Consider the following 23,119-nt stretch of genomic DNA (forward strand, 5'->3'; position numbering starts at 1 on the left):
GCATTTCATTTAACTTAACTTTGGGAACTGAGGTCCATGCAGGCCACATGCGTCTTTTACACTGGAGCACTGGGTCTATCTTTGTATCAAGAGGTCGGGAAATGTTTGCTGTCTGAGTGAATGAGTGAATAAAGGAATGAATGAAGGAGCCCGCTGTGTTCTGAAGAGGCTAGTGTCTTGTAACCTCTGCCGGCCTTCACTCACCTTTTTTCCCTGTAGTTCCCCAGCCAATTACCCAGCACATGCTTCCAATGGATGGCTTGAATTTGATGTTAGGGAGGCAGACGGGCTGGACGAGGGGGGTCCATGGGATGGAGTTTCTGAGCTTTAGGAGGGCAATGTCCTGAGACACAAGATTGCTGAAATCCTTATGAATCGTCATGCGAATGAGCGGGAGTTGAGTGCCGTTTTCTGGGAGGTGGTGGACTCCCACCATCACGGTGTACAGGTTGGGGTCCTTGGATCTGCAGGACCATGGGTAGGAGGCAGGTCGCCAATGGTAAGGCCATAAGTAAGGGAGGAGACGGGCCCTGAGCTCAGGACCACCCAGCCAGGCCCCCTGCTCCCAGATCCCTAGATTCACCAGGGACCCCCGAGGCCAGAAAGCAAAGTCCCCAGGCCCCACTGACTGACCTCTGCAAGCAGTGCGCAGCCGTGAGGATCCACTGGTGGTGGATGAGGGAGCCACTGCAGATGTACGTGCCCAGGAACAGGATGCTCACCTGCCATGGCCACTTGCCTACCTCTACCAGCTTCCCCTTCACCACCCTGCAGGACACGTTGGTCTGACCGCAGGCCCGGAGCCAGGGCCCTGAGGAAAGAGGATCTCAGGCAGCAAAGGGCAGCCCTCACACCCCTGGACACAGCAGATTTGAGACAGAGAGAGCCGCCTTCCAGCCCTGTCGTAAGCAGCTACTGCCACATGCACATGTGGGAAGGGGCTTTCTCCACTGCCTCAAAACTGGCAACCAGCCGGGCACAGTGGTTCACACCTATAATCCCCATGGCTCTGACCCATGGCCACCTGCAAGGTGCCAAAACCCTAGAGCCCCAAGATGGCACCCCCTGGAAAGCAGGCCCCCACAAAGCCTCCCAGATTCTAGGACCCAAGGAGAGCACCAACAAGGGCCAGACCTTCAGGAATTTGGGGGTACCTCAGGATAACCAGCAAACAAGATGGATATGAGAAGCACTTTGGGAGGCCAAGGTGGGTGGATCACTTGAGGTCAGGAGTTCAAGACCAGCCTGGCCAATATGATGAAACCCCATCTCTACTAAAACTACAAAAATTAGCCTGGCATGGTGGCACATGCCTGTAATCCCAGCTACTAGGGAGGCTGAGGCAGAAGAATCACTTGAACCTGGGAGGTGGAGGTTGCAGTGAGCCGAGATCATGCCACTGCACTCCAGCCTGGGTGACAGAGCCAGACTCCATCTCAAAAAAAAAAAAAAAAATGGGGGGGGCAACCAAAGGCCAGGGTCAGCAGGAGGTACCCCATATTCTAGAGTTCCCAAACAATGAGGATGAGACAACTCCTCCTGGGCTTATTATAAGCCATCAGCCAGGACTCATCCTTGCCCATAGTTTATCCAGATGGTTGGGGGAGAGAAACAGAAGAGAGAATCACTGCAGGGGTGAGCTGCCAGCCCAGGGATTGGTGATGGGGCACTAGTTGGCCAGGCTGCCTGTCCCCAGTGAACAGTAATGTCATACTGCACTGCTCCAGGGGCCACCCATGTGACCGTGTGAGGAAGTGAGTAGAGATGCGTCCATTCCCTCCTTGACTCTCACTGGCCCCAGCAGCAGGGGTGAGAAGAGAGCAGGCTGCACTGAACCAGGTGTGAGATGGAGATTTTAAATGGGCCCAGTCTGGATTGGTACAAGTACTTACTAACTAAACATCACAAAGGACAAGAAAGGGAGAAAGTCACACCAGTAATCACAGAGCTTTGGAAAGCCCAGGAGGGAGGATGGCTTGAGGCCAGGAGTTCAAGGCCAGCCTAAGTAACACAGTGAGATCTTGTTTCTACAAAAGCAAAATTAATCAGGTGCGATGGTGCACACCTGTAGTCCCAGCTACTCAGGAGACTGAGGCAGGAGGATCACTTGAGCCCAGGAGTTCAAGGCTACAGTGAACTAGGATTGCACCCTCCATTCCAGCCTGGGTGACAAAGCAAGACCCTGTCTCTAAAAAAATTTTAATTTCTTTTTTAATATGGAATGCTTCACGAATTTGCATGTCATCCTCTTTTCACCCCCAAAGAGTCTATTGAACACAGTATTGAATTCTGGCTGCAGCACTCACAAACCACTGAAGCTCTATAAGCCTCAATTTCCCACTGTGAAATGGGATGCTGATGAAGCTCGCCTCCCAGGGTGTTGCGACCTCACTCAGTCTCAGCTGGGCTGATACAGACTGGGCACTAAGCCTCACTTCCTCATCATTGCAAGATGGAGTCTCCTATGACTGTGCCTCCCAAACAAACTCAATCGTTCCATGGATGTTAGTGTTAGTCTGTTTCTTTTTTTTTTTTTTTTTTTTTTTTGAGATGGAGTCTCACTTTGTCACCCAGGTTGGAGTGCAGTAGTGTGATTTCAGCTCACTGCAACTTCCACTTCCCAGGTTCAAGCTGTTCTTATGCCTCAGCCTCCTGAGTAGCTGGGATTACAGATGTGCACCACCATGCCCAGGTAATTTTTGTACTTTTAGTAGAGGCCGGGTTTTGCCATGTTGGCCAGGCTAGTCTCAAACTCCTGGCCTCAAGTGATCCACCCTCCTTGGCCTCCCACAGTGCTGGGATTACAGGCATGAGCCACTGCGCCCACTGTGTTCCCCCATTTTTAATAAGGCTCTTCCCTCCTGTGTTCATGGTCACCCTGGAAAATGGAACTGCCCTGACACCGTTTGGATTCTCAGTCTGCTGAAGATGTACTACCCACCAGGACATGGACACACCAAGGCCCTTCAGGCATGAGGACAGCCAGACACAGGCTCCCAGCAAACCCTCCAGCCTCTGTCCCATGTCCCTGAAGCTTACCTTCAATATATGGCTGATTCTCTAATCTGGCAGAAGAAAGTGGAGCTGTAAGGCCTTGAAGATACCCCGGCCCACAGGCCATGGCAAGCTGGTACCTACTCCTCAATGCTCCTTCTAATGGGATGTGGAGGCAGAGGGGGTGTGGCACCTCCACTGTGCCAAGATTCTAGAACTCATGGATTGTGTGTTTATGACTGTGGGGAGTAGGCATCTGCCCCAGGGTTGGGGACCTACCTGGCTGTGGCAGTCACAGGACTCTGAGAAGGAGGCAGTGTGGTCATGGCAAGGCCCTGCCAGGGCCACAAGGTGATGCTGCTGTCAGGAACCTCCCTGGAGCGGTACTCCTGGTGCTCGGTCCATGACAGTGCCTCCTGGGCCCAGTTCTCTGCAGTGTACCCCAGCGTTGGCCTTGATGGTGCCCCCGGTGCATAGTTCTGAGCCTGTGACAGCACGACATGCTTGGCTTGTGACAGTGCCTGGTGCCTGGCCCATGAGGCACCCTAGTGCCCAGCCCAGGTTTCGTTGTGAACCCCTCTCATTCCCCCCTGGAGGTGTGGAAACTGAGGCACTGAGAGGAAGATAACTAGTTCCTGTAGTATGTGATGTGATTGAGGTGGAACTGGAGGTTTCTTTTTTCCCTCAGGGTCTGTATTTTCTTTACTTTTCTTTCTTTCTTTTTTTTTTTTTTCAGACAGGGTCTCACTTTGTCACCACACTGGAGTGTGATGGTGGTGAGATCATAGCTCACTGCAGCCTCCACCTCCCAGGCTCAAGCAATCCTCCTACCTCAGCCTCCTGAGTAGCTAGGACCACAGGTATGCACCATTATGCCTGGCTAATTTTTTAAAAATTTTTTTAGAGACGAGGTCTCACTGTGCTGCCCAGAGTGGTCTCAAGCTCCATGGATTACAAGCATGAGCCACTGTGCCCAGCCCAGGGTCTGTATTTTCAAGAGAAGAGCTCCTGGGTTGAGGAAATCTAGGTATGTTTAACCTGGGAAGGTGGCTTCCTGAGAGGAAGCTGCTTGCAGACTTGGGTCTTCACAAATCAGCAGAATGAATGACATCTGGGGACACCTCATCACCACTCCCCTGAGGTCTCCCCTCCCAAGGATCCCAGGCTCCTCACACTGTCCATGCAGGAAGCTCCTGCTCCACCCTGCAGCCAGTGCTGCCAAAGACACGGAGTGATGAGGTAGTTCACACACTGCTGGGGAGATAAACTGACACGACCACTGTAAACGACTGTTTGGAATCATTTAGCAGAGCAGAAAGTGTGCCTACCCCACAACCCACCGTTCCACTCCTGGCTTCATGCCCTAGAAACTGCACAGATGCAGCAGGACAGGTGCAAGAGATTGTTCACTAGCAGCGCTGTTGGGAAGAGTCCCAGCTGGAAACTACCCAACTGCCATCCAAGGTGCAACAGCTACACAGAATCTTCAGCAGCGGTGAGAATGGATGAGCTGCTGCTACACCTAACTAGATGGTGACTCTCATCACCGTATTCTGACCGAAAGAAGTCGGATACAGTCTGTGTACTGTATGAAATTCAAAAACAGGCAAAACAAACTAATTTTAGAGATATATGGTAGAAAATCAAGGAAATTATTATCTGTACAATCAGATTCCCTCCAGGGGGAAAGACATAGAAAGGGAAAGGAGAAAGAAAAGAGAAACTTCAGAGAAGAGAAACGCGATCACTCTTCTCTCTTTGCAGAAAATAATTCTTTGGGGGAAACAACTAATCAATAAAACAAAACAGGATGACTGAATAAAAGATCAGGCATATCTGTTATCACAACCAATGTGAATGCATAGAATTCTACTTTTAAAATAAAAAGATCCTCATGTTGGGTAGAAAAAAAACCCATCCACATACTACTTATTAGAGACACACCAAAAACAAAGTGGCATAAATAAGGTGAAAATAAAAAGATGTGGCTGGGCTTGGTGGCTCACACCTGCAATCCCAGAACTTTGGGAGGCTGGGGCGGGCGGATGGCTTGAGCCCAGGAGTTCGACACCAGCCTAGCCAACATAGTGAGACCTCGTCTTTACAAAAAATTTTAAAAATTAGCCAGGTGTGGTGGCATGCGCCTGTGGTCCCAGCTACCCGGGAGGCTGAGATTGTGGTGAGCTGAGATCACGCCACTGCACTGTAGACTGGGCAACAGAGTGAGACCCTGTCTCAAAAAAATATTAATTTAAAAAATTAGAAATTAATTAAATTTTTAAAAGATAGGCAGAAATGTATTTATATGCAAGCCAAAGTGGCAATGGCAATGTTAATCTTTAAAAATGATTCAAGACAAATGATTTAAACAGAAAAAGAAAGCTATTTTGTGTTGAAAAAGGCACAAATTGCAATATGTAACATCATAAAGTTCTGTCCATCAATAAAATAACATCAAACATATGAAACAAAATCAATCAGCAAAACATGAGAAATGGGAAAATCTTTCTTGCAGTGGGACAGTCTTCTCCAACTCACTCTGTCCTTGAGAGGTGGAATAGCTATACAACTACTAATAAAATAATACTAATAATTAGAGCAATACATTATTTAAAAACCGTATTGCGTGTGCCCGAGCAAATTTATAACCTTAAAGATGTTTATTATTGAATAACAGAGAATGAAAATAAATGACCTAGACACTCAAATCAAAAAACTGTAAAAAGTAGAAAATAAACCAGAGGAAAATCTGAAGGAAAAAAAGTACAAAATATAAAATTGTACCTTAATCAATTAGAAGAACCGCCAAAATTAAGAATGAACTCCGATCTGGATCTTTGAAAAAACAAGTAATGTTACATGGGACAAAGGGCATGTTTTCTATTGGTAGGGTGTAACCCACTAAGATAATACAGCAGGCATGAACCCTATATTCCTCACAACACAGCTTTGAAACATAGAAAGGAAGAATTGTGCAAGAAGAAATAGACAAATTCTTAATTTTTGCAGTAAACTTCTTAGAAATCAACAAACTATGTAGCCCTAAAATATGTCAGGTGTTGAGATAATTTGAATAACACAATCAACAAGCCTGATCCAATCAGTTATGCCTCAAACTTTGTTCTAAAACACACACTTTTAACTTTTATTTTAGGTTCGGGAGTACATTTGCAGGTTTGTTACTTAGGTAAACTTGTGTCACGGGGGTTTGTTGTACAGATTATTTCATCACCCAGATACTATGCCTCGGATCCAACAGTTATTTTTTCTGCTCCTCTCCCTCCTCTCTTAGATCACTAAAACCAAGGAGACCCCAGGAACAATGCTGCTGTTGTTCCCCTCTATGTGTTCATGTGTTCTCATCATTTAGCTCCGACTTATAAGTGAGAACATACGGTATTTGGTTTTCTGTTCCTGCATTAGTTTGCTAAGGATAATGGCCTCCAGCTCCATCCATTTTCCCGCAAAAGACATATCTCATTCTTTTTTATGGCTGCATAGTATTCCATGGTGTTTGTGTAACACATTTTCTTTATCCAGCATCATTGATGGGCCTTTAGGTTGATTCCATGTCTTGGCTCTTATGAATAGTGCTGCAATGAACATTCCTGAAAACATACACTTTCATTTCAGATGCACAAGTAATACTCACTAAGACTAATCAAATACTAAGCCACAAGTAAAACCTCAAAAAATTCAAAAATGCAGAAATAATTAAATTCATATTCAGTCATGCATCACTTAATGACAGGGATGCAGTGTGAGAAATGTATTGTTAGGCAATTTCATCACCATGCAAACATAAGACTGTGCTTACACACGCCTAGATGGTACATATATATTTTTATGTATATGTATTTTTTCATCAGGAAAACCAAATGTCCCAGCACCATTACTGAATATCAGTCATTTCCCTTACTTGTCTGCAATGCCACTATCAAGTACCATATATCAGTTTTCTATATATGCTCCATTATAATCTTATGGAACCACTCTTGTATATGTGGTCTGTAATCGACTGAAATGTCATTATGTGGCATATGACTGTAGTGATATAGAGAAAAAGAAACTCTCATTCCTCCCCAGAACTAACCACCAGGAAATTAAATAACACCCTTCTACATAACTCTTGGGCTAAATAAGAAATATACTGTGAAATTATAAGCAATACAGAAATGAATGACAATGAGGCCAGTACGTATCAAATCCTGTGAAATATGGCTAAAGTGGGACTCAGAGGAAAATTTATGGAATTAACTGAAAATACTAGAACACAAGGAAGTCTAAAATAATGAACTAAACACACTACTCAAGAGGTTACAAAAAGAGCAATAAAATAACCACATGGAGGCATCCACTTCTCATTTTGGTACATTTTCTTCTACTTTTTTTCTTTAAAAAAAAGGATTATGAGCAATATTTTTTAAGAAAAAAATGTAGAAGAAAATATACCAAAATGAGAAGCAGATGTCTCTACGTGGTGGGACTCCAGGGGAAGTCTCCTTTCTTTAGGTTCAACTGCGTTTTCTAATTTTCTACAATAAACATGCACTACTTTTATAATCTGTTTAAAAACAGAAAGCAAGCTGCTTTTGGAGTACTATCGTGAGTCACTCCTGCTGCAGCCTAAAAGCCTGCCTGTTTCAGCTGTTCCCTCAACAGCACGCCTACTTTACAGACAAGGAAACTGAGGTCACAGGCCCAGACCTTTTTCTTAAGCCCCAGCACTAATGATACAGCAAAAACCAGCAGTCCGCACTCCAGAGAGGCTCCTGGCAGACTTAATTCCAGGAAGCTCTGCCATCCCACCCACAGCCAACCTCCAGGACTACCCCAGAAAAGAGAAAAGAGTCAGCTCAAGTTTACACATGTTTAATCCCTGCTCTCCTGGTCCCAGATTCCAGAATCCTTCCAGGCTGCACTTCCCTTCTCCTGCTCACCCAAGGCCTAGTCATCCAGCACACTTCTCACCAGGATGCCAAAGCCAGACCCATTCTCCCAGGAGTTACTCTTCCCCACCCTGGCTCTTGTTGAAGATAGACACATGACCGTGGTCAAACCTCCATCTGGCCCCATTCAGCAAAGGCAAGGCAGGAGGAGGAGGGGGTAGGGAGGTCAGGAGCCCATCTGGGGCTGCAGCAGCCAGCACAGGAACAGGAGGCAGGCAGAGGCGCAGGGACCTGAGAAGGCTTCATTGCTCATTTGCTTCTTGATCCATTTGGTGTATTTGGTGACGCGGGTGTACACGCCTGGATTCTGTGCCTTGGCGCAGGCCTTTTCCCAGGACAACACCCCAGCCAGAATCCATCTGCCCTCAACTTCACAAGCCAATGGCCCTCCAGAATCCCCCTAGGCAAAAAGAGAGGAGTGGTGGAGGCTGTGGGTCCAGCTGGGGCTGTGGGGCCCTGGGGACCCATGCCCACCCTCTGAGCTCTGCTGGGAGGCTTTTCACTCCCCCAGGGCCTCACTACTTGGGGGCCTCTTTCGGCTCCTCAGCTGGGACCCATACCCCAGAACCGGGGCAAAAGTCAGCATCACAGGGGAAGGAAGACAGGAGCAGAGCACCGCCAGGTGATGGTGACAGAGGGAGGCCGGGCCAACCCCGCCCCAGGGAACTGCCTCCACCCGGGAGTGATTCCCAACAGAAGTGGAGCTACCAGAACCTCTCAGAAACTCACATAGCACAAGTTTTCTCCATAATTGGTGGCACAGATCATGTCCCCCAGGACAAGGGGGACAACTGGGGGAAAGAAGGACTTCTTGTGGTAATGCTGGTCACACCTCTTGTTGTCCATGATAAACACCTCAGCCTCCTGCAGCTCTGGGGTCAGCGTGGAGTTGGCTGTGGAGCCCACCAGGGTGAGCAGTGACCTCTCACTCCACCCAACCCTGACCTCTGTCCAGGGTCCTGTCCCCTTCACTCTGGAGACTCAGCCCAGCCACCCCCTGTCATACCTCCAAGCCCTCCCCTCCTTTACCGGCCCCTCCCCCTGCAGTGCAGGCCTTGTCTGAGAAGTCCCCGCCCTCAAAGGCTGAGTCCAGATCCCCTTCTTGGGAAACTTCTGCTTCTGAACCAAGCCAGCCATAACTCAAGTCTCATTGCAGCTGCTTCCAGTCTGGTGCCCAGCCCCACGCGGCTTCCCTGCAGACTGTCAGCTCTGCCGGCATGGCCGCTCTCTCCACCTTCGTTAACACTCGCTCCTCCTCCAGGGCCTCAAGGCAGTCCCTCTGCCCAGAGCTCATTCCGGATCCCTCCCAGCTGGATCTCAAGACCACCAGACAAGAACTTTGCCTTGTTTTCCTCAGCCTGTGCCCACACCCACACCCAAACATGACTTCCCTCCAGGCAGGGCATGCATTTCTAATCCCAAGGGCTGGGTGCTGACACTCAAAGTGTGTCAAGTGAATGAATGAGTGAATGCCCAGTTCTGAGCTTCTGTAAGACACAGATGGTCATGCCCAGCCCAGGCACTACCAGGCCTGAATGAGGTGTCCACATAAACAGTGACAATGGTCACCACGTGAGGAGTGGTCCTAACACATTCAGAGAACCAGGCCCAGCAGGAAAGGCCCCAGAAGGAAAGGAGCGTGCTCTCGGTGGTACCGCACCCACCTCCCATCCCATCCTGCTCACCTGAAAAGCGCTGCTTAACCTGGCTCCAGCCAGTCACCCAACACTGTGTCCCAACCTTCAGGTTGAAGTTGGGTTCCGGGAGGCAGATGGGCTGCACATACTCACTGAAGGTGACAGGTGCTTGAAGGTGGACAAGGGCAACGTCACCCATGATGAAGGTCCGGCCCCAGTACTTGGGGTGCATAATGATGTCCCTCACAGGGACCTGGAGGGCACTGCTGAAGTTCATGGGCTGCAGCTTGGAGGTGCCAAGCACCACTGAGTACTCTTTGGTGCTGTGGGAGACAGAGAGCCCCACCTGGTAGGTATCAGACTCCCAAGCAGGAACACACTCTTACCCTACTCCAGTGGGGACGCAGCCCTACCCCCTTAGCAGGAGTCCTGCCTCCACCCCATCTGCCTAATCTAGCCTGAGGGCACTGAAGTTCGGAGAGCTGCCTGCCTCCTCATTCATCATTCAAACTGATTCAAGGTGGCCTGGTCTGTGTGCTGTGCGTGCAGGTGTGGAAGTGTTGGTGTACACATATGCTTTCATGTGTGATGGGGTAGGGGGCATGTTCTGGGTTTTCCTGTTGCTCAGTTGAGGGTGTAATCTTCGTTGCTTGGGGCTCCTGCCCTAGCTCAGTCCCTGGTCCCCAGGAGACCCCGAGCACAATTCTCACCTATCCCAGATGCCCTTCCCACTTCCTCCCTCCCTCCCTCCCACACTGTTTCACTCAGGAAATGAGGAAGCTGGACTGGGCCCATGGTAGCTCGGGGTCTCCAAGCCCTGGACACATGGGCCACACTCACCCTTGGATGCAGTGGGCCGCAGTCACCACCCAGCTGGGGTCAATGAGGGCCCCTCCACATACGTGCTCATTTTCCATCCGGAGGCTCACCTCCCAGGGCCAATGGCGGGTCATTTCCAAATCCTCCGACCACCAGGGCTCACCACAAACTTCAGGAAGTGTGCCGGGGAGACACACAGCAACCACATAGAGAAGAATGAGAAAGACTGAGACCTAGATGCCCTACAGGGCCAATGTGCACAAAGCTGTAAAGTCAGGGGCTCTTCCCATTTCAGCGATGGGGAGAGTGAGGGTGAGAAAAGGGCAGTGGCCTCTGCCCAAGAGCTTGATGGAAAGTGACAATGACAGAGGTAAAAAGCATCAAGGCAGACACATGGAGAGAGAGAGATTCTGAGTCACAGGGAGTCTTCAGCCCAGGACCTCAAAACAAAGGCAAGCAGAGAAGGAGCCCCAAGGCAAGAAATGCGTTTTCTTGCATCTGGGGAAGTTCCTCCCACTTGTGAAAAGCTATAATGCTTGCCGCATTTCTTAGATGCAGAAGGCCTCCGTCCCCCACACTGCTCAGAGTCAAGAAAAGCTCCTGACTTCCGTGTCAGAAGTTCTCACATTGAACATTCAAAGTGCCAGCAGAGAGACCCCAGAGGCCCCTCACTCACAGGCCACACACTCAGTTTGCACACAGTTCTATCAGTCAAGTTATACGGTTGTATGAATGTATGAAGAAACGCAGATGCGAGCATTCTAAATAAAATAGTAGCTAACATTGTATTTTTTAAAAATCAATGCACCATGATGATTAAGGATTGGCCCAGGAGTGCAGGGCTGGTTCCACATTAGAAGAATTCTCAGTGGATTCTCCACATAAAAGGCTCTAACAATCTGAAGACAGAAAGACCATGTGCTTTCCTCCATGGACACAGAAAAAGGCATTTGAAAAATTTAACACATATTTATGACTTACAAAAAAAACCCTCTTATTAAACTAGAAACAGACAGAAAATCCTTAACTTTACAAAAGTTAGATATACCCCAAACTTACAACAAACATCATACAACACTAAAGAACAGGCAGAAAAGACCCTATCCCACCAGAGACCAGGAATAAGGACACTTTGTGGAAGGAGGGCAGAGGAAATAACTGACAGAACGCAAGGGGGCTGCTGGGTGCTGGTTTAGCCTACTTTTTTTTTTTTTTTTTGAAACAGGGTCTCACTCTATCACCCAGGCTGCAGTGCAGTGTCACTGCTCACTGCAGCCTTGACCTCCCAGGCTCAAGCGATCCTCTCACCTCAGCCTCCCGAGTCACTGGGACTACAGGCGGTTGCCACCACACCTGGCTAATTTTTTAATAATTTTTTATAGAGACAGTCTTGCTATGTTGCCAGGGCTGGTCTCAAACTCCTGGGCTCAAGCAATCCTCACACTTCAGCCTCTCTACATACTTATTCTACTTTTTAACCTGGGTGGTGATGACACAGGTGTGCTCACTGTGTGACAATTCCTTCAGCTGGACCTTCATAATTTGTGCTTTTTGGAATGCATATAATACTTCAATAAAACAATTTCGTTTTAAAAACGATAATGTTTTTCTATCCCAGCACAACCAACTAGAAAATATACTGAAGTAAGATACATTTTCAGCAGCAAAAAATGCTAACGTTCATAGAATTAACTTACCTAACACTATACAAGACTCCTGCGGTAATAAATTTAAAACTCTAATAAAGGACACAGAAAATGATCAGCATAAATGGCAAGACAGTCCCTGCTCTTAAAAGAACAGTTAAGGCCTGGCGCGGTGGCTTACGCCTGTAATCCCAGCACTTTGGGAAGCGGAGGCAAGCAGATCACGAGGTCAAGAGTTCGAGACCAGCCTGGCCAACATAGTGAAACCCCATCTCTACTAAAAATACAAAAAATTAGCTGAGCGTGGTGGCGGGCGCCTATAATCCCAACTACTCGGGAGGCTGAGGCAGAAGAATTGCTTGAACCCGGGGGCCAGAGGTTGCAGTGAGCTGAGATCATACCACTGCACTCCAGCCTGGGCAATAGTGCAAGATTCTGTCTCAAAAAAAAAAAAGAAAGAAAAAAAGACAGCTAAATATTTTAGATGTAATTTTTCCAAAATTAATCTATAAATTCATTTTGTAAGTTAGAATTTTTAAGAAACTTGATAAACTTATTCTGAAACTGAAACAGAAAAACAAAGTTCTATGAATAGCTCAGTCTTTGAAAAAGCACAGCAAAGAAGGGCCATTTGTCCTAGCAGATATTAAGACACATGTGAAAGCCATAATAATAAAAACAATGTGGTACTGTCACAAGGACAGACAATGGAAAGTGACAATGGAAAAGAATAGAGAACTTGAGATTGTCCCGTGTGCTGCACAAACTTGATGTAAATAAAGGAGCCACCACAATCAGTGGGTAAAAGAAGGACTGTTAAGTACATGGTGTTGGGAAAACTGGCTCACTATAAGAGAAATAAGGAAACCAAAACTGGATTCCTTGCTAAAAGCACTTGAAGATCTAAAGGTGAAAGGTAAAACTGTAAAATTAATAAATCATGTGACATGAGGTAGGAAAGGACTCCTTAAAACCTCAAACACAAACCATAAAGCATAAACTGATAAACCTGATTATATCAAAATCGAGGGGTTTTAGCCCAGGAACAAAGTTAACAGACAGAGGACAGATAGGGAGGAAATATTTGCAATATCTAAAATGAACACAAGACTTTTATTAGAAATATGCAAGAAACTTTAGGAAACCAACAAGAAAAAAAACAAAAGGTAATAGGCAAAAGATAGAGACAAGCAATTTATTAGAAGAGGAAACTCAAGAAGCCAACATCATATTGAGACATGATCAAACTCATCAGTAATGAGAAAAATGAAAATTAAATCAATAAGTGATTTTTTAATCTATTAGATTGGCAAAAAACGTAAAAGCAGGATCACACTAAGGGTTGGTAGGTCTGTGCCAACCTATACACCTTCATGCACTGCTGAAGCAGGAGTTTGAAGAACTGACCACATTAGAATATGGATGGTAGATAAAAGTATGGTATCAATGTACACTTTTGAAGTTAAGTGTACTGTGGTTATGGAAGAGAATATTCTTAGAAAATACATACCAAAGTATTTAGCAATAAAGAGCCATGCTGTATGTTACCCTCCACTGATTCTGAAAAAAATTATATATGTGTGTGTGTTCCTTGTACTACTTGTATTTTTGCAGTGTTTTGTAAGTTTAAAATTATTTCCAAATTTTAAAAATGTCTTAATGAGGCTGAATTAAAAGAGGGGAGAGCAAAAAGAGATACAGAGAACATACCATTTATGTAAATTAAAAATACATGCACCCAAGACAGCAATATGTATTTTTACAATAGCACACACAAACAGAATGATCCCCCAGAAAGATTAAGCGGGTGGAGAAGGGGGGATGGAAGTGGAGCCTGGACAGAAACAAGGATAACTAACTTAATCCATCAGTCATCCAATCTATAATGAATCAGGGTAGAGTTCTGGCAGGACCAATGAGAATGGAGGCCCATAAACTGAAGAACAGAAGTAACCCAACCCTCCATGCCTAAGGTGTAAGGAAAAGGACAGGAAACCCAGAAGAGCTGGGCTCTGCTGACACTGCCACAAGGTCCGGGAAGCTCTATCTGCAACTGCACGGCTTAGAGCTCGAAAGGTTCTGTGTGCAAAAGGGTCTGAGATGAGGCCTAGGCAGAATTCCAAGAGGCTCAGCATTCCTCTGGCAGGCCAAGATCTTCTTTCCTCTAGACTGCCAGGTCTGTGTGTTCTGGTAGCTGCAGGCTATTCTTTAGAAAACAGGCCCCTTAGACCAAATGTCTGTTTCCTACAGACACAGAACCACTTGTCTATGTGACTCCCTTCAGACATACCCTCCCAAGAGCTTCAGCTTTTCCTGCAGCAGGATCTCACCCTACCTACCTGGATTGGTTGTGTCCTGTTTGTAACCTGGAGGAGAAAAGAGGGACAGAGATGAAGCAAGCATTCATGACAGGATGACAGCAAAGACGTGCATTTTAAAATTAGTTCATTCGTTCATTCACCAAATAGGTCCTAATCTCTCCTCTGTTCCCAGCCTGGAGCCAGAGGCCAGGGAGACAGAGGCGTGTCAAATAGAGCCTACTCTCAAGGAATACAGTGTCCAGCAGCGTGGACAGAGGTAAACACACAACCACCTGCATGAGATCAGTGCAGGGACAGGGCGGCAGGCTTCAGGGGAGCCCAGAAGAACTGGTGGACAGAAAAGACCACTTCAGTGGTAGGAGGGCTTACTGTGCCAGGTGTTAAAGATGAGAAGGTGAAACAGAAATGAAAAGTGATCATCACATTCCTTGCAGGAGGAACTTCGTCCTGTATGCCAGAGACTCCAGAGGAAGAGAGGCAAGGCCTGTGATGGCAAGAGATGAGCCAGGGGAGGAGAGTCAGGCATCAGTCATGAAGGCCTCGAAAGCTGAGCCAAGAAGCCAGGGTGAGACCCTCTGGGAAAAGGGAGATCAACAGAGGTATGACTGAGCCAGGCTTGTATTGTGAAAGCAGTATAGATATTAGACAGGAAGATGACAAGACTGAGGCACTGAGATCCCACCAGAGGCTCTGCAGAACCAAGGCAAGAAATGAGGAGGTCTGAATGAGGAAGTGGCTGTGAGAACAGACACAGTGTTCTCACAGGTGTTCTAAGGTGTGGGGGACTTAAGCACATGGGCGGGTCTAGGATCACACCCAGTTTCTGGTTTTGGAGAAAAGTGGCTGCCATCCACTTAGTTAGGAAACAATGAGAGAAGCCAGTTGGCAGGAAGAAGAAGACCTCAGCACTGACCCCAAGGGGTTGAGATGTTTCTAGGTCTTTCAGGTAGAGATGTCTAGGAGGCAGCTGCACATCCAGACATGTTTTATGAGGCACCATCACATACATGGCAACTCAAGTGAGTTCACCCAGTGAGCAGTTAAGAGGGGAGGAGCGGGAAAAAGAGAGCAGCTTAGGGGGCACGAACACGTCAGGGAGGAACATGTCTGCGGCATGGGACAGACACAGAGGAGAGGGGGAGTTACCCTTGAGGTAGAGGAGAATCAGGAGACTGCAGAAAATGAAAGAGGAGGGAGTGGTACAAAGGTCAGGGATGATCAGGGTGGAGACAGCCCAGGAAGGAGCTAAGGGTTAAGTGGGGAGCGAGGAGGCACTGGTGGGAAGCATGGAGTGAAGACAATTGGGAGGTCTGGCAGTGAAGAGGCAAGAGATGGGGGAGGAAAATCAGCAAAGCGAAAACAAGAGGGTACCTATGAGAGAGGATGGTGGAGGGAGTGTCGTACAGGGAGAGCCCACACAGCAGGGCACAGGTGAGCCGCTGGCCCTGCACCAGAAGCAGGTCTCTGACTCCTAAAGAAGTCGGTGAGGGTGGTGCTGAGCAGTCCAGCTTGGAGGAGCCCCTGTGGGTTTGGGGATTGGGTTCAGGAAGACAGCACCTGAATCCCGTGTTTCCTGAGGGAATGATGGGCTACTAGGGAGGTAAGCTGGGTTGGAATAGAGGATCTGGGAAGAAGGTGAATTTTAGAACACTCCTGTAGTGATGGGGACCAAGAATTTTCCTGGGCCAAAGAGCATGTCCAAGTGGGGTCTCCAGTGGGGCTCAGCTCCGTGCGAAGATCACAGCCGGGGGGTGGAGGGGGAGCCTATGAGAGGCCTGAGGGCGGCTCGGTTGGTAGGGACATTAGCCACGATGTCCAGACTGGGAGAGAAGGAAAAGACTGCCAGTGGAGAAGAGAAGGCAGGGGTTCCCCACAACGCTGGTCCAGGGGACTGTAGGACAGGTGTGGCCTGACGGAGGAGGCCAGAGGGGGCAGGAGTTTAAGATCCTGGAATTGCCCTAGCGAGGTCCTGGGAGCGAGTAGTAGAGGAAAGCTGATCGAGGGGTGCGTGGGCCGCAAAAATCCCCGACCCAGGAGTAGGCAGCCACACCCAAGGGGCAGTCCCCCGCCTCCAAGGCCAGGCACGGAGCCGGAGGCGGAGCAGGGCTGGGGGCCGGGGAGAAGGAAGGTAGAGCTGCGGAGGAGCGCCCACCTCACCCCAGCTCAGCGGCAGCAGAAGCAGCAGCGGCAGCAGGACGTGGCGGCTCAGGACCGAGGGCCTGGAAGTTCCGGGCCCCACGCCGAGGCTCGACAGCGAGACGGCCATGAGGCTGGGGAGGTGCCACCTGGCGGCTGCGGAGACGGTTCCCGAGAGCCCGGCACGTGCCTGGCGTCGGCACACGTGACCGCACTGTAGCACGTCATGGCGCCGGGAACTCCTGACAGCTCCCCACAAAACTGATGCATTTCCCTCACCTCCACCTCCTGCCTGTTCTTGAGGAGCCCTGTGTCTGTGATTGCTCCCAGCGTGGCGGGCCTCATGAAAGTACCCCCAAGGGTTTTAAGTTGGTGACAATGCCCCGAGAACCTGGCCGGTGAAGGTGCGCCACATCCCTGGACTACTAATGGCATCTTGTTGCCCAGCCTCTGACTCCACCCTTGATTCCCTGCACCCAGTGCACTGGAGAGTTTCACAATTACTCTTGCTTTGAGAATCTGGAAAGATGGAGAAAGCACAAATAAGGAAAAGAATGGTAAGGCTATGGAATCAGAGAAGATGTATTTGAAAAAGTGGTATTTGAGCTGGATCTAAGACCACTATAAAATAAGGACTCTTGGGGGAGACCAGAGAAAGGAAAGGCATGTGTCCTCTTCCACAGATAACCAGTAAGATCGTGGCAGCTAAAAGGAATGGGGTGGCTTGTGCCAGGCCTTGGGCTTCCACAGGGATTTTTTGCAGAAGATGCTGTCTTTGGATCTGCTAGGCATGGCAGAGATTGGGAGGTGATCAGCTAGACTTGGAGCCACATTCCCTCCCCAGCCTGGCACTTAAGTGGGTCCGCATGAATAGAGGTGATGTGTGCCACTTCCATGCCAAGGCAGTCAACAGGAAGTTGCCTTTTCTATTCTTGTTAATGCAGAGCATTGCTTCTCAAAGTGAGGTCTCCAGACCAGCAGTATTAGCATCAGCCAGAAACTTAGAAATGGACATTCTTTAGGTCTTTCGGGTAAATTTACATTCTTTTAAGGTCTTTCTACCTGAAAGACAGAGAATGTAGGCCCCATCCCAGACCTACAGGATTGAAAACTCCAGGGGTGGAACCAGGAACCAGGAATCTGTAATTTTGTTTTAAGAGATGAGGTTTCCTCCTGTTCCCCAGGCTGGAGGGCAGTGGTGTGATTATACATCTCTGCAGCCTCAAACTCCTGGGCTCAAGACATCTTCTTGCTCAGCCTCCAGAGTAGCTGGGACTACAGGCACAGGCCACCATGCCCAGTTAATTTTTTTTAAGAGACATGCTACATGCTCAGGCTGGTCTCAAGCTCCTGGCCTCAAGGGATCCTCCTGCCTTAGTCTCCCAGGTAACTGGGATTATAGGGATGAGCCACTGTACGGCCAGTAATCTGTATTTCACAAGCCTTAGGGGATTCTGATGCAGGTAAAGCGTTAACTACAGGATGGAGAGCAAGCCACGAGATGGAGAAAGCTATCTGCTGACCAAGAACGCTGTAATGGGATGTTCTAGGGAAAAAAAAGTTAAATTTGTTTTATTAATCTATGAATAAATCAGTGGTTTCTTAAAGCAGGTGGTGCTATATTCATTAAGAGACTGGGTTTGATGTAAGCTCTCAGTCTCTCGGCCTCAGCCTTCTTCAGGCAACAGAAGGGACTGATACAGACTGTCCACTGAAGCCCACCCATACCTGGGGGTTAAACATTCAACCCTAGAAGGGCAAAGGGCAAGAGGTTGGGAGGGGGTTGATCAGCAGCTAGACAGAGAGACTCCAGGACACCAGACTTTGTAACGAGAAGAGAGAACCTGTGTATACTACAGTGAATCTCTCTTGCCCTTCTCCCGATGGGATCGCATCTTTGGTAGCCAAGTGGGAGGGAGCAGCAAGGAGAAGCAGAAGATGAGGAGGAATATTTCTCACACCCGAACTTCACTCCTGGGCCCAGTTCCAGTGTCTCTTGATCCCCTATCCCTAACTGTAGAGACTGTTAAACTCAACTACAGAGCTCCCTGCAGAGATGCTGATGGCTATAACAGGCATACAGGGAACAAGACCCATTGGCTAAAACCATCCCTAGAGTTCATGTCTGAGGAGGCAGAGCCTCACCTGTCCTTCTACGTTTTAATAAGAACCATAAATAGCTTCCTTAGTTAAATGGGAAGCCAGTTCTCTATGGAGTATGTTATATTCAACCAAACTCCCCAGTGAGCAGAGCTTCAGAAACCGGAGACTCTCCAAACATTTATTCAGTTGATTTCTGAAAACTCCACACTCCATAACTGCCTCAACACAACTTGTGGTGTCCCTGAAAGTGGCCACTAGGGCACTGAGGAAGGGGATGCCAAGAATGGGTTGCTCCAAAAGAACTAGTGTGGAAGAGGCTGTCCACTCGCAGATGGATCCACACTGGGCTGCAGGGGATCTTCTCCCAGCCCCAGGCAGTGGAGCCAGAGTGGAAGTCCCAGGCCTCACACCTCTGCAGGGACCTGGTAACGCCTCCTTCACTCTCTCTGAGCAATCACCCAGCTGGCTGGTTTCACAAACTCTCAGGTGGGAGCCCTGACACCAGAACCACGTTGAACGCTTGCTTCACCGTTGATGATGTCTCTTCTTTGATAGATGTTCCCCCAGATATTGATGAGTCACCGTGGCCCACCTGGCAGGGCGGGTGGCCCTCTAGCTGCAATCGCTTCACTCCCTCCTTCCCACCAGCCAGAGCACAGCCCTGGTGCAGGCATAGCTGAGGAAAGTGACCAGAGCACCAGGCAGGGGCATGTTCCAGGCCCCAGTCTCCCTGCCATGCTCTATTGTATGGATCTCCAGAGGGACCGTGGATTCCAACTGGGATTTGCAGAAAGGGCATTGGGAAGGAGTGGGAGGTTGGTCAGAGAAGACACCTAAGTGTGAGACTCCGAAACAGCAGAAGAGTGGAATGGGGTCTGATCACGGGGCCACCAGGATGCCCAGGGGCATCATCAGACACAGGACTAGGATGAGGGAGTCTGCTGAATTCAGACAGGAAGCTTGTCTCAAGCGATCAATAATCCATTTCTTGTAGAAACTAACTTCTGTGTAAACTCCAGGGTATCCTTTGCGACCGCAGCCAACACCCCAGCTCACAATCCCCACCTGGAACCATGTGCCATTTAATTCACAGACCAGGGGCCCCCCAGAATCTCCCTGGAAAAAGAAAGATAGTCACTGTAGGAAAGAAATAGCATCCACATCAGAGCAGGCTAATTGCACTGCAATGGGCTGCAGAGCTAGGCACTCAGGGGGCTTCCCCAGGAACCCCTAAGACCCTCCCTAGCCTTGGGTATCTGTCAATATGAGATCTGAGAATTGACAATTTCCAATAAACCAAAATCATGTACCTACTAAAAAGGTGTGTTCCAAAAAACAGAATATACATAATGGAATCGTGCCTACTCTGAGACAATGATGAGTCAGGTGCTTACCTGAGTACACTGCCTGCCACACAGAAGGGGCTCAAGACATGGAGCATGTATCGTTGGTGGGACCTGCCTGATTCACCCCTCCTCCCACTCCAGGCTGTGTCAGCTGCTCTCTCCTGAAGGATCACGTAGGCTGCCCAGGAGAGCCTTGGTGGCTTGTCCTCATGTCCCATTACCATGAATAAGGGTAACGGAGAGGCTAGGAGATAACCCAGGCCCTACTGGCTGGGGATGAGGAAGCTTTAAGGAGACAACTACAGTGCTGAGGTAGCAAGAGGCCCATGAACTGACCTGACAGGAATCCTTCCCTTGGTCATTATAGCCACAGACGGTCCCCCTCGTGACCATTTTACTCTTGGCTGCACTCCTCTTCTTGATTGTCTCACGACATTGCTCATGACGCAGAATGTTTAGCTTAGCCTCCCGAAGAACAAATGGCCCTGATCCTGAAACTGCAAAGAGACAACTTACAAGAGAGTGGATCTTCACAAAGGGATATAACAGGAGCCCCTAGTGCCCACTCTGAGTCCTGATCAGTGTGTTTAACACAACTGCCCAAATTAAAGGAAGTCAGGGCAGTGGATATTGGCCCCACTTGACACAGAAGGAAACTTGAGCCTGATGTTGACATGGAGAAAGGAAAGGACAAGAAGCAAAATCAAGACAGTAAAAGGAAAAACAGATCAGGAGAGAGGCAAGACCTTGTCAGCCTGAAAAATGACAACCAAGTATCTGTCACTCTGAGTATCAGCAGAAATGACAGGCTGTCCTGTGCATCAGTAAAGCATCTTTACTTTCTAGAACAGGATCACAGACTCTTGGACAGGTAGTGCCTCTCCCTAAGGATAGAAGCCCCCACAGCCTCACTGGCAGGGTTGCTCTGGCTTGGCCTACACTGCTAGGGTGAAGAAGTTCGACCCATCAAGGCAGGAACTTCTAGTGGGGGTTGGCTCCTATTGGCAGACAGCTCATCACCCTGAACTGAAATTCACCCTGAAGAGAACCCACTACACCTGGCCCCCAAGCCCCCAGGTCCCAATGTGACAACAGAAATTCATAGCATAGTTGTTAAATTACTTCCTGGCAGCATCTTCTCCACCCTCCTCCCTCACCCACATGCTAGAAAATGGCTTCCCTGCCTCTCCCAATAGCTTGCAGATCAAGCCCAGCCCACCAGGCTGTCCCACCTCAGCATCCTGTCTGTCTCACCACTCTCTGACACTCGGCCCCATCCAGTCACCCAGCACTCTGTCCCAGTTTCCACTTCAAAAAGTTCTTTGGGGAGGCACACAGGCTGGATGTGTGAGGAATAATTCACAGGGTAGGCAAGCAGAGCAAGGGCAATGTCGTTTGTCAAACTGGCAAAATCAAAATTGCTAGGAAAAATGATGTCTTTAACAGGGATCACCAGTGTGTTTTCGGAACCGGCATTCAAGTTAGTGTCTCCCAGCTTCACCTTGTATTCCAAATCACTGTTAAGAGAAAAGATGGCCTTCACAGAGATGCTGGGGAGCGGGGGTGGGGAGCATCTATGCTCCCCTTCCACACCTTCCAGGTGCTTCCCAGCCTGGTCCCATCTTCCTATGCCAGCCAGCAGCCACTTCCCTTCCTGCAAACCACATCCCCCCAGGACCGCTGACCACTTTAGCCGGTGGTCCCCAGATCAGCGGTGGCGGTGGCAACACCTGCAAACTTGTTAGAAATGCAAATCCTCAGATCTCACCCAGACTGGATAAAAACTATGGGGCTGTCACCCCCTTTTACAGATGAGGAAGAGGAGGTTCAGGGAGGGGGACAGACTGGCTCCAGGTCCCGCAGCCTGATCAGGGCCCAAGCTCTGAGCCCCAAACACTCACCTAAAGACACAGTGGGCGGCAGTGAGCACCCAGCGCCTGTCGATGAGGGAGGCTCCGCAGAGGTGTTTGTCCTCGGTCTGGAGGCTCACCTGCCAGGGCCACTTCCTGTTTAGGGCTGGCAATCCTCCAATTATCCTTGAAACACGGTGGCCACAGGCTGGTGGGCTCAGTAAAGAGAGGGGACTGGAAGTGAAGCCACTACCTTCCCCCCACCCCCACCAGGCTGCCCAGGGCGGAGGCGGGTTATCCTCTCTCTCAAATCCTGTAGGTCAGGGTCTTACCCTCAACCTCCCTGAGCCAGGCTGCGTCCCCTTTGACCTCCCAGGCAGGCCAGGACAGATCTAGCACCAGAAACAATACCCTGAGAAAATTGCCTTCCAAGGTCAGAGATCCCGTCGGATTCCAAGGCTTCTCCCACTGTAGATGCTGAAGTAACCCAGGATCCTGGAGGCCCTGCAGGCGCTGAAGTCCCTGGAGCTACAGAGGTTTCTGGAATTTTGGGGAATTTCGGGTGCACAGGAGGCGTCTGGGCTTCTGGGCTTGCCAGGTTCACTCTGGAATCCTCCTCGGGTCTGTATGGCTCACCTGGTGAAGACGGGGACCCGTGGCAAACAGGAGCTGGCCTGGCGGCGCCTCCTCCGCGTCTGCCTGTTCCCACAGCACCCCCACTGCCACCCCACACCCAGTGTGGGCGCAGCCCCGCCCCGCCCTGCCCTGCCCTGTCCACTCCCGGCCTCACTGAGCAGGGGCTGAAGAAGCTGAAGCCAGATCAGGAAATGGAGGCTCAGGCGTGTGCCTCCACGGCCCCTGCGTAGGCCATCCTGGGACGCCATGGGCACAGTCAGCACGCCTGGCGGCGGCTGCGCCCTGGTCCTGGTGTTGGCCGGAACCCGGTGTGCCAGCAGAGACCTGAGGCGGCTCTCGCGATCCCCAGTCACTCAGCAAAAACGAATCCGGGTAGTGCTGTGAAGGAAGCGGCTTTCAATATGTTATTCGTCTTGTGAACCTTAAGACAGAGATTTTCCTGGATTATCCGGTTGAGTGTAATTTTTTTTTTCAATGGAGTCTCGCTCTTTCGCCCAGGCTAGAGTGTAGTGGCATGATCTCAGACCATTGCAGCCTCCACTTCCCAGGTTCAAGCGATTCTCCTGCCTCAGCCTCCCAAGTAGCTAGGATCACAGGCGCGGGCCACGACGCCTGGCTAATTTTTGTATTTTTAGTAGAGACGGGGTTTCACCATGTTGCCCAGGCTGTTCTCAAACTCCTG

General features: G+C 49.2%; 1 protein-coding gene across 5 annotated transcripts; it reads right to left on the bottom strand.

Annotated features, from left to right (window-relative positions):
• Positions 1-6,120: 6,120 nt before the first annotated feature.
• LOC102116336 (putative serine protease 45) lies at positions 6,121-22,437 on the bottom strand. Of its 5 annotated transcripts, XM_074031923.1 has the most exons (8): positions 21,853-22,437; positions 21,206-21,468; positions 20,288-20,448; positions 14,385-14,411; positions 10,421-10,568; positions 9,629-9,903; positions 8,673-8,836; positions 6,121-8,343 (listed from the first exon to the last, which is right to left on the bottom strand). In XM_074031923.1, the coding sequence occupies exons 5-8, from the start codon at positions 10,531-10,533 to the stop codon at positions 8,110-8,112; spliced, it is 786 nt and encodes a 261-aa protein (XP_073888024.1). In that variant the 5' UTR covers positions 10,534-10,568; positions 14,385-14,411; positions 20,288-20,448; positions 21,206-21,468; positions 21,853-22,437; the 3' UTR covers positions 6,121-8,109. The 5 variants fall into 5 exon arrangements, with proteins under 5 accessions (XP_073888024.1, XP_073888025.1, XP_015301274.1 ...); XM_074031924.1 differs by having other exon boundaries at positions 10,510-10,568; positions 20,288-21,468; XM_015445788.4 differs by having other exon boundaries at positions 20,288-21,468.
• Positions 22,438-23,119: the final 682 nt, after the last annotated feature.

The sequence above is a fragment of the Macaca fascicularis genome, chromosome 2 (genome assembly GCF_037993035.2).
Source record: "Macaca fascicularis isolate 582-1 chromosome 2, T2T-MFA8v1.1".
In the NCBI taxonomy this organism is placed as follows: domain Eukaryota; kingdom Metazoa; phylum Chordata; class Mammalia; order Primates; family Cercopithecidae; genus Macaca; species Macaca fascicularis.